This window comes from Peromyscus californicus, unplaced genomic scaffold, assembly GCF_007827085.1.
Source record: "Peromyscus californicus insignis strain IS unplaced genomic scaffold, ASM782708v3 Scaffold_5__1_contigs__length_169319896, whole genome shotgun sequence".
Lineage (NCBI taxonomy): Eukaryota > Metazoa > Chordata > Mammalia > Rodentia > Cricetidae > Peromyscus > Peromyscus californicus.
Window position 1 is genome coordinate 156,501,017 of NW_026294573.1, and position 12,032 is coordinate 156,513,048.

At 37.4% G+C, this 12,032-nt stretch overlaps 1 protein-coding gene across 10 annotated transcripts in view; it reads right to left on the reverse strand.

Annotated features, from left to right (window-relative positions):
* Positions 1–5,333: 5,333 nt before the first annotated feature.
* Ralyl (RALY RNA binding protein like) overlaps positions 5,334–12,032 on the reverse strand; it is a 690,262-nt gene continuing 683,563 nt past the window's right edge. For all 10 annotated transcript variants that reach the window (XM_052715025.1, XM_052715020.1, XM_052715026.1 and 7 more), the window contains one exon: positions 5,334–6,278. In XM_052715025.1, the coding sequence (XP_052570985.1) occupies positions 6,261–6,278 (18 nt within the window). In that variant the 3' untranslated portion in view covers positions 5,334–6,260. The remainder of the gene's footprint in view (positions 6,279–12,032) is intronic.

The window sequence follows — 12,032 nt, forward strand, 5'->3', positions numbered from 1 at the left end:
AATTAGCTATTTTAAAGGTAGGGCTGTTGGTATCTTTAAAAGGTCAGCAGCCATTGTGCCCTGTTTATGTGAAACCTGAATGGTTAGTGTCTGCTTTTTATAATACCTTCTAATAATTTTCCCAGAAACAAAATTAATTATTTATTTCTGAGATTGGAGAAATATTAATTTGGGTATTAAATTGCAATTAATAACATCCCTAAAAATTCATTGATATGTTATCTACATATGGCTTTAGTTTTCCATAAATTCATTGCTATGTTATCTACATATATCTTTAATTTTCATCTCTGCCATTTTGATCCTATACATTTGACTCATCTTGTGGATTGTTTTACTTGAGATAAACCCCTGAAAGCTAGACATTTACTCCCTGAAGAGGCCAATTTGTATGCCAAGATTCTCTGTGCAATTATTGTTACATTTGCCCCTCTGTCTACCAAACCCTCAATTACAATGTCATTTATTTGTATTTTTAACTTTGGTCTTTGATCATTTATAGAAGTTTGCCAAAATATTTGCTTTGTGGTTTCTCCTGAAAATTTTGTTTTATCTTCTAATGCTGTTCTATCATCCAGATCAGTATGGTTTTTTATAGTAGGTGTTAAGTCATTTAATTGTTCTGTGGAAGAGTTTCCCCTATACTGATAGGGTATGACTGAACGAAATTTGATGTGAGGGCCTGCAAGAGACCCCACTATGGTGTTTCCCAATGGCAGGGGTTTACCTTGCTTGTCCCATGTTGATCTGCATTCATTAGTCCAGTGTTGGGCTTTGCCAAACCTTCTGAATATTTCAGAAGTCTGAGGCCTTTTGTTTGGATTTTTTTTCTAGAAAAATCATTGTTTCTAGAATTGCCTTGCCTACAATCACTTTTCAGATGACCTGGTTTAGCACAACTAAAACATCTAACCTTTTGATTTTTCTTAAAACTTTTAGAAGTCACTTCTATCCAAGTATCATTAAAGTGTGAGATTCAATATCAGCTGTATTTCTAATCTGTCCATCCTCTGGGTGCTGATCTTGCCATTAAAGCCCTGATTCCCCTTTTACATTCTGAATTAGCATTTTCAAAGGCCAAAGATTGAATTAATATTCATTTAACTTCTTTATCTGAAGTCATTCTATTTACAACTGAAGTCAATCTTTGTAAAAAAAAAATCAATGATGGCTTCTTTGGGGCCTTCTATAATTTTAGTAAATGTCTCAGCCCTCTTTCCTGATTATTCAATTTTTGTCCCAAGGATTCAAATCTGCTATATGGATTAGGGCCAAGGTGTGATCATGAAATGTAACCCATCTTTCTGTATCAGCATAATGATCTTCATCGAGGACTTGATCTTGGAAAAATCACATAACCTCTAATACTACCTCATTGTTCGATGGCTTTAGGTTCATCTCTCCATCAGGTTTTCCACTGTAACTGAGGACCAGCTTCCAATACTACTGTAGCTAGTCTTGTGGAATAATTCTGTTCCTAGTGGACTGTTAATTTAGCATCTGCTTCACAAAAGGTGAATGCATACTATATGTAACTACTACTTCCTTAAATTTTTTCAAATCTAACATTTTGTTTTGTTTTGTTTTTGTTTTTTTCAAGAAAGGGTTTCTCTGTGTAGCTTTGGAGCCTATCCTGGAACTTGCTCTGTAGATCAGGCTGGCCTTGAACTCACAAAGATTCACCTACCTCTGCCTCCCAAGTGCTGAGATTAAAGGCATGTGTCACCACCACCTGGCATGTTTCCCATTTTTATCGTGGGGAAAAATAAACTCTTCTCTCCATTTTCTTAAAAACTGATTCCTCCCTTTAAGAATTCCCAGGTGTCTCACCAGATCTTTTGATGATGACAGTGAAGTGTGAGACTTACTGAAGCTTCATCGCACACCTGGGTGGAGAACACAGGCAGTGCACAGCCTGACTGAGGGCGGCTGCAGCTGCTCACCTGTAGCTGTGAACTGAGAGCATGTGGCAGTTGCAACAATAGAAGTCAGAGTGTGTATAAAGGCAGTTAACCTAGTGTGGCAGCAGCCTGAGGAGAGGGTCCAGGGGAAGCCCACAGCCCATGGGAAAAAGGAGCCAAGGAGCCAGCCGTCTGAAAGGCAGACACAGGGGAAAGTGCAGGAGCAGCACATGTGACAGGCAGGAAGTGAGAGCACAGAGCTGTCTAAAGGCAGAGCCAGCCAGTAGTGGGCCATTAGTTCAGGCAGTGTTTGGAGCCCAGAGACCTGTTGAGTTTGGGGCCTGTGGAGACTGTTGTAGAAAGGCTGCAACAGGAAAATCCCAGCCTCGCTCAGAGGGCTTGAGGCACTAGAGGAAAAGCCAGCTGACTCGGTTTTGATGGCAAATAAGACAACAGAAAGTGCAAGGGGAAAGCTTGGAGTGGAGAGAGAAGCAGGCAGGGATAAGCCGAGGAATGGGATATCTTTGGAGACCGGAGGAAGGAAAGGGAGGAGTGCCTCTGTCCTTGATCCATGTGCCCACAAAATTGCAAGGGTTTCTTTTGCTAGATATCTACGGAGTAAAAGGGCCACTTTTTGAGTGCTAAGATGCACCAGAGTTAGAGTCTTCAGTACATCTCTTCTGTCCTTGGAAGTCAGGAGCCAAAGTTGTTCCCAAGATGATATAGTTGCTGACAGAGGTCTCTAGGAGGGAAGGGTCTTCACCTAAATTCTGTCACCAAGCAAGGGACACAGTAATCCAAGATGAAATTCTCAACCTGTTGACAGGAATAGACTCGGGAGTCTAGTGGTACAGCCACCAAAAGGAAAGGAACGCTGCGAACTAAGCCAAACTATATGGAATGTGCCTACTTACCATCCACAGGACCATGGCCACTGAAGGCAGTGGTGGGTGTGTTATCCCCATCCTCAAAAGACAGAGTTGTCACATCACCAGGGAGGCTACCTGGAAAACAGGACCCCAAGAAAGACACAGGGATCACCCAATGACAGAGAAATGGAATGAGATCTACATGAACAGCCTGGACATGAGTGGGGGTAATGAAAGGCGAGGGTTGAGGGAAAGAGAGCTTGGGGGAGCGGGAGATCCCAGCTGGATCAACAACAGAGAGGGAGAACAAGGAATAGGAGACCATGGTAAATAAAGACCACATGAGAATAGGAAGAAGCAAAGTGCTAGAGAGGCCCACAGAAATCCACAAAGATACCCACACAACAGACTGCTGGCAGAGGTCGAGAGACAGCCTGAACTGACCTACTCTGGTGATGGGATGGCCAAACACCCTAATTGTTGTGCTAGAAACCTCATCCAACTACTGAGGGATCTGGATGCAGAGATCCATGACTAGGCCCCGGGTGGATCTCTGGGAGTCCAATTAGCGAGAATGAGGAGGGTTTATATGAGCGAGAATTGTTGAGACCAAGGTTGGATAAAGCACAGGGACAAATAGCCAAATGAATGGAAACACATGAACTATGAACCAATGGCTGAGGGGTCCCCACTGGATCAGGCCCTCTGAATGGATGAGACAGTTGATTGGCTTGATCTGTTTGGGAGGCACCCAGGCAGTGGGACCAGATCTTGTGCTCATTGCATGAGTTGGCTGTTTGAAACCTGGGGCCTATGCAGGATTGTTTGGCTCGGCCTGGGAGGAGGGGACTAGACCTACCTGGACTGAGTCTACCAGGTTGACCTCAGTCTGTGGGGAAGGCTTTGCCCTGGAGGAGATGGGAATGGGGGGGGGGGGTTGGGGGGAAGGTGAGGGGGACGGGAGGGGGGAGAAGAAGGGAATCCGTGGCTGATATGTAGAACTGAATTGTATTGCAAAATAAATTAAAAAAAAAAAAAAAAAGACAGAGTTGTGATGAGTGACACTCAACAGTCATCACTAGTGTCCTGGGGAATGCTTAGGATGTCTAGTAAGGGGAAACTCATTAATTAGCCACAGTAGGATGAAGTGAGTAGGCACCGGATAGTCCAGAAAGTGTGAAAACTTGGTTGGGGGTCCTGTAGATTGATCTGAGTCATGATCCAAGGCAGAGCAGCCATGTGGTGGGGCAGAGCTCAGAGTCAGTACAGAACATGCCAGACTCCAAGTTCTCAGCACAAAGAGTATTTGTTACCCTTGAGGGCAAGTTGGAAGTGGAGAGTGGGGGATGCTGCCTCTGGAATGGATAAAGACACTCAGAAATCAACAGGCTTTTTTTTTTTTTAGGAGAGAAGGGGAAGTCTGGGCTGGGGTGAGTTGGTAAGTCCTGATTGGACAGATTATTCAGTGTAGCCAAATAATGAATTTTGATTCTTGGACCCTTGTGTTTTGATAGTTGGACCTTGATGTCAGTCTCAAGAATGAGTCAGTGCCCAAATAAGGGAATAGCGCTTGGAGGCTAGTTTTAGGAATGTAATCTAAAGGTTTACCAACTGAGAGAGAAGGGGGAAGGGCAAAACCTGTCTGCAATGCTGGGTCCTGCTTGAGAAGCCTTCAATATAGATCTTAGCTTTTATTGGTCAAATTTCTAAAAAAAAAAAAAAATCATACAAAAGAGTATATGAGATGAGGATGTGGCCAGAGGTAGAATGCTTGCCTATTATGCATGAGGCAAACTATCATGCATTAGGTTTGAATGTCAACATTGTACCAAACAATGAAATAAACAACAATAACAATACACACATGCACAAAAACATACAACCAGCAAGAAAACTATTTTATTTGCTTTCTTAACAATAAATTCTACTCATAATTTTCCTCCCAGAAGTTTAGTTGTAAATGTCTTTTGTTTGATGCAAGTGTATTATTTTCCATTTGATTATATTTAGAACACAAGGAATCACTATGAAATAAACTTTCTTGGAGACATAAGAAAGGAAATTAGAGAAAACATATTGAGGTGATTCTAGTTCTCCCTAATTTCTGTGCTTAAAAAAGATGTTTTAGTATGATGAAGCAGTTTTGGTAGAAAACTAATTTGGATGTATGTTGTCATTAGCTCTCTAATAAAGAGCATAAAATTATCTACTTCAAACTTATGGCCTGAGGGAAAGCCAAGACCTCCTGATAAGGTGGACTGCTGTATATCCTGAAATAGTTTCTTATCATAAATATTTGGAAGAGGAAGACAAATTCTTGAAATGTGATTTGGCTGGTGGCTTTTGTCAAGGTAGAGGGTCATCTGGCTTTGTATTGTCCATCAAGTTAAAGTATTCTCAAACTCAGGCATGCCATGGTGAGTATGCCAAACAGACACAAGGCATATTTAAGTACACTTGCACTGCTTTTATTATTGGACTTGTTTTATCCCATAATAGAGATTTAAACTGTTCCCACTGAACATTAAAACTAATGCCACACAAAGAAAAAACACACACCAACTGTGTTTTAAAAGAACCAGTATTTATTAAGAAATTATGTGCTGAATGTGCCTACAGCCAGTGGGGATGGTCTCTCCCATTTCCACTGCACAAGACAATAGCCAAGAGTATTTGGAAAACACAATGCTTGGGAATGGAGGATTCTGAGGACTAGGAGATGAGATGGAGGGGTGTGTGCACTAACTGAAACTTTTGGATCCCAGGACAAGACAATCTTTTCCTTATTAATCTGCTTCTCATCTGCTCAAGTGCTGAAAACTGTCCACAGAATCTCACAGTCAGTCTCAAGTAATAGGTGATGATTGGATCATTTCAGCTCACTAGTGCCAAGCATGCTCACATGTCAAACCAAAGTCCTTAAATGGTTGCATCACTTCTGAAATAACTGCATTCTTTTATTAATAAAATGGTGCTTATAGAGGGCAGAAATATAGCTTTTTCAAATAGTTTTCCACATGGTCTAAGGTACTTTAGACTATAAATTGAAAATAAATTATAAAAACTAGCATACAATGTATATTCTCCGTATGACATTGTTGGAAACAAGCTTTAAATGTTGGATTGCAATACCACATGACTATGTGATCAACAATGACACATGCTAATCATAAAAATAGCTTTTACAAATATACATTTGTATACAGGGTCTCTCTCACCATCCATTAATGTCCTTCACACTTTAAGACTTAAAAAACATAAATAGCAAGAGGGGAAACACATTTACAATGTAATCCATACAACAACCATTGTACAGCTTGTAACACAGAAGAAATGGCATGTCTAAAAGTGAACAATACTGTCCCTGTGACTGGAACTTTTATATAAATTGAATTGGAGGGGCTGCTGTTCAGAACGAAACCACCTTTCGCATTTCTCCACAAGTCACAGTTTCCTTTTCTTCTTTTACAATATTGTGTACAACTTCAGATCACTTTATCTGTAGAAACTGAAGAGAGAAAGAAATTACTTTAAAAATGCAGGGATTTGGGATTTGTTGTTCTTAGCATGTGTTTACATGAGGAGTAAAGGAAGAGAAAACTAAAGAATAACTGTAACTTCAGGTCACATATATTTTAAATAATAGTTTATTAATTCTTTGGGAATTGCTTGCATGAATACACTGTAGTTTGATCATATTCACCCCTACTCCCTCCCCAACTCCTCCCAAGACTAGTCTCCCTCCCTTCCTTCCTTGACCCTCTCTCCTCCCCTCCCTCCCTCATTCCTTCTTTTCTTTCTTCCTTTTGTGTAAATCTGATCACATCTACTTTGTGCTGTCCGTATACTGATGGGCATGGAGCCATTCACCGAAGCATCTAAGACACAAGCTGTAAGAGTACAGTAATTAAAAAACATTGATTAGAAAGAGATCTACAAGTCTTCACTGGCCCCACATACGTAAGTGCACATTCCATCAAAACCTTGTAAGTGTGTGAGAGTGAATTGTCCTTTGTAATTTATAGATTCAAAGATTAGTTTATTAAGATAATATTAATAAATAAGCAATGTGAAGAACTTCATACAAAATAAATTGTGTGGAATTTCAGAAACGGTATAACTGGAAAAAGTTATAAAATTTATAGATATACTGTGTTAATCAGTGACTTATTTTGAAGATAGATCTGGGCTCTGTGCTTCTAATATCATACTTGAAAATAAATGTTGCAGTGAAGTTATTTGGGAGGGTTTACTGAAGCAACAGTGTATTAACTTAAACACTGGGGTAGTTTTTTTATTAAACAGGTCACCTAATGTTTTTTTAATAAAATTTTTGAATTAATAGCTGATTTGAAATGCTTTTCTAATATGTAGTTATTTTTTCAATTATATGTAATTTTAAAATAATATTGGTTAATGAGCCAATACAAATGTGTTATTGTTAACTGTGAGGTGTTCCAAAAGGTCCCTTCATACATTGAAAACTAATTTCAAAATAATCAAAAATTGTATCAATTTTACAATTTTGTCAAAATAAAGAAACCAAATAAAACCAAAAAAATTAGACTTACTGATTCTCCTAAAAATTTCAAAGGTCTTGGACTCAGATGGAAAAATAATATATGTGTCAACAACCAAAGCCAAGGACGAGACTACATTTGGCAGTTAGATGGTGTGAACTGCCCTGGATGTGTTCAGAGGCAGATCTCTGTCTTGCACACAGTCACCTTCAACATGAACTCCGTGGACCTAGGTAGTCATTTCTGTTTCTCATCCTGTTCATATTTTATGCTAATGACTACTCACAGAGAAGTAATGCCAGTCATGTGAGATGCCATTCTCTTTAGTAAATGCGTACTTTTAATTATACAAAAATTCAGTTACATATGAAGTGTTCATTAAACCATAAATTATACTGTAATATTTTTGTATTAAGAAAAAATTCTGTCAAAATTTTTTTCCTTAAATATTTAATGTAGTGTAATTGTCTTGTGACCATATTATTTAGAATGTACACTGAAAAAACTGATTGAGTCACAAGGTTTCAGTTTTCAGTTTTGTTTCTACTGAAATCTTACTATGGGTATTGTTGGAAGTCTATGGAAGCTAGGTCATACCAAAACGTTTAATACATTAGGTGTGAGGAACATTTTCATTCAAAGACAGACAAATGAAGTACCTATAAATAGGTTACTAAATATACTAAATTACAATTTATATTTGCAAGTTTGGGGTGCCAAATCATTAGTCAAGGACTCTTCCAAGTGCTTTGTGGAGTTTGATGCAGTTATATGTATTATCTTAAAATAAATTTCTTAAAATTTTGATTTACAACCTCAATAAATTTTACTTAACTAAATTTTAACAAGTGTTAATAAAACTTGCATCTGTACAAAACAACAAACTAGGAATATGACACAAATGTATTTTGATACTGTCTTTATTTCACTTGTTTTTTTAAAATTTTCTCCTTCTGTTATCTCTTGTTACTCAATCTATACTATGTGCTTCTTCAACATACATTTATAAATTAAAACATTCACTCGTGTTCTTCATCCAATTCTAGGATGTGTTCCTGTGCATAGGAAGAATCAATTTGCCAATAAAAGCATAATGTTTTGAACTCATGCTTCATATACTATATCATATACCATTGTTTGTGTGGAGTAAAGTAAATTTTGTACATAATCTGTCAGTACGTACCAAAATAATCAGTTATCATTGTGAGAAAGAATACCTTAAGCAAAAAAATTAACCCACAGATGAATGCTGTTGTGTCAAAATCAGGCAATATAGTATTAGAGGCTGATTGGTAACACATGTATGCTGGAGCTAAGGCCGCTGAAGTGATTGTAATCACACTCTTTCCCCAGAGCCTGAATTCATCATTTTCTTATTGCAAATGGAAAATGCTGAAATTGCTTTTGCAGCTGTGTTTGTAAAGTTTATACTCACTGTATTTCTCCAGGTTAAGTTCTAATAGATCAAATTGATTTAGGATATCCACACACCATCCTGCACATTTCAGAAGTAATGGGAAATCTGGCAATTATCTAATTTATTAAAAAGGAAAACACCAGGCTGTAGACTTTTGTTCATCTTCTATTATTTCTTTGTATACCTTTCTTTATTTCCTCCTTGTTCTTTAATTATAAACAATTTTATAAAATGATGATTGTAAGAAGAAAAAAAGGGGGCTTGGAAACAATTTATTGAAATCTTTCCATATAGCTTTAAACTCTATCACTACTATAAAGTGAAAGCTGTATTAATTTTACTTAGTGTTGTGCTGTTAATACCTATATGGAAACAAAATATGAATATAAATTTCCTTATCATCAAACAATGAAAAGTATATTTACAAAGATTTCCTAGAATTTCTAATGTAAGAAAAGGTTTCTCGTTGGCTTCTAGTGTCCTGGAGGAAAAGGAACAAGCTGTGACATTCTAGATGCCTTTTTCCCCCCTAAGGGAAAGAGTCATTTATGAAGTTGGTTTGCTTAGCATAATGAAAAACCAATTGTACTCTCTTGAATAGTGGGTAATTTATCTGCTCGTTGTATGGAATCTTGGATGCTTTTAAAATAAATTTGCTTGATGATAATTTTTTTTTCAATTCTCATTTCTTTTATTTCTGCAAATGACCCAGGAAGTCACTCAAACAGGACTGGATTCCTCTACTTCTGTTTCACAAGGATGAAAAGGACAGCGTGAACTGCAGGGCAAGTTGTTTTACTTTTAAAACCCATGTATTCACGTGTGTTAAAATAAAGAGGCAGAGTAAAAGGTGGGAAAAAGACACCTTGTTTACAATTTTACCAAAAAATAAATAATATTTTAAAGACAGTTTATGTGTTATTTATCACTGATCAGAAATGTTTGTCTTTCTAATTTGGGATGTGTCACTGATAAGAAATCAGATATTTCATATTGTCTATGCAGTACCCTTAAAAACAAAAATAAGAAAAAATATATAATATTGACTACAGACATAACAATAATAAGTACCTTAGCAACACTGTTGACATTTCTTTGGTAATTACTTAGACATTCTTTTTTATGAATAATGTTGTTATATTGAGCTTGAATACAATGCTTATTACACATGAGGTAACAAATATGTTATATTTCTAATAACAGGTTCTCACAATCTATGTTTATTATTAGTCAGTCATATCAATAAACTCTTGGGAACAAAATTTCTTTTTACTGTCAGACCCAAGGATCACCTCATGTAAACTGTAATTGAATGAGAACCAAGTTGGCAAATAACTTTCACGATCTGTTAAAAATGAAGGCACATGTGACATCCTGTAGTTCTTGAAACGGGGTAGATTAGGTTTCTAAGGTGATTACCATTGAGGTTATTGGAGGGTACAGCAGGGAGAATGGACACAACCTAAAGAGTAGTAAGCAATTAAAACTTTGGCAGTGAGCTGTTTAGTTTGTTTTCTGTCCTTAATTTTAAACATCAGTGCTTAGATGATAAGTAAACTATAAAATTTCTCAAGAGAGGCAGTTGACTTGTAGGCATTTGAGACATAACTAAAATATAACCAATGCTTATAAATCAGACAAAGAAAAAGGTTATTAATCAGAAAAACCAGAGAGTTTTGGAGGAAAACTTAGTTGTGTAGAGCCAAGAACTGTCCAGAAAGGTATCTTAGTATTAGACAAGAGCCTGGCCTCTGACAGTCATGCTACTACAGATAGATACATCATAAGCCCAAGCATATTAAACCGTAGCCAATTCTGTTTTAAATCCATGTTCTCCAAGAAAAATATCTAACCTTAATTTCTAAATCTTACCATTTGGAAGAGAATGCCTAGGCCAGAGATTGTGCAGGTTTAGCTATCAATCTGACAGCAAAATCAGGATCAGACCTTCTGAATTTTTTGCCACTCTGTGCTAGTTTCCACTACTGTAAGAACTGTTCTGAGTAAAATCCACTTAGTATAAAAAAAAGTTATCAGCATTGTTGTTTTAGTTTCTAAGGATTTGGTACATGGTTGGTTGGCCCTTTTAAACCAACTATTGCTTTTAAATTTGCAGTAAGGGTGAAATATCACAGAAGAATGGCATGGTGGAGTATTGGACAAGCCTAGGCTCATGTCTAATACTAAGACAACTTTGTGGATAGTTTTCGGACGAACACAAACAAATTTCCGACTCATGGCAGTTGAGAAGCAGAATTAAAGAGAGGGAGTGGGGACAAATTCTGCCATTTAAAAGCATGCCCAGGTGACTGAATACTTCAACCAGACTCCACCTCCTGATCACTCATTCAGTTACATTTACCATTCAATGGGGTTTGCATCCTTGCAATCCAGTTACTTTTTAAAATCATCTTTGGCTAGGAATAAGCTTTAAAAACTGGCCTTTTAGGAAAACATATATTTTCAGCATTCTAATATAATTGATTATCAAACATCTGTTTGTCATTTGCCTGAGGTGTTGATACCTAAGATTTCTGGATCTTTAAGACTGTCTCAGACTCTGGTCTGTAGAGGAAAGTAATAAGACTGTAGACCTGCCTATTTACTAGCTGATCTTATTTGTATTTATGAATGTTTGCCTCATGCATTTCCAAATCTTAAAAAGAAAACATTAATAAACATGTCAGTGCATATGATTCTTATTGAAATTGAACAGAAAGAGTGAGAGATTATATCATTTTCTCTTTATATAAATTAGTGGAAGTGTTAAGGTCCAAGAATTTTGACAGACAAACTGAAAAAGCTGCTAGAATTACTGACTAGAATCAGCAGCCTTACTGCTTTCAGAAATCCTCAGCATTACTTTCGGTCATTAAGTCTACTGAACATCAGAATTGTCAGATGATCTTGTTAAACTTAGATTACTAGATTATTATTTACTTGTTCTACAGCAAGTCCAGGATGGAATTTCTTCTAACTTATTCTCAACTTTCTCAGGACTGTCTCAGTCCTTGAGACCAGCTTCAGTTCACCATTGAGAGGCTGTCCTTAGAGGGCCTTTGAACTCCTACACATCTGCTGCGTGTGCCATCCTGCCTGTTCTTTCCCCAAGGCCATGTCTCAGAATTATTCACTTAACTGACAGTCTTGAGAAGTTAGGTAACTTTTCTCAGTAGGGCATCATCTACTTCTGAAATGCACTTAGTCTCTCTCTTACAGCTTGCTAGATTCCCTAACCTCACCTTCTGTGTGCATGATGTGACCCACTGCATAAGGATCTACCTAGCCTTCGATTTTGAATGTGGGTTTTGAATTGGAACTTAAG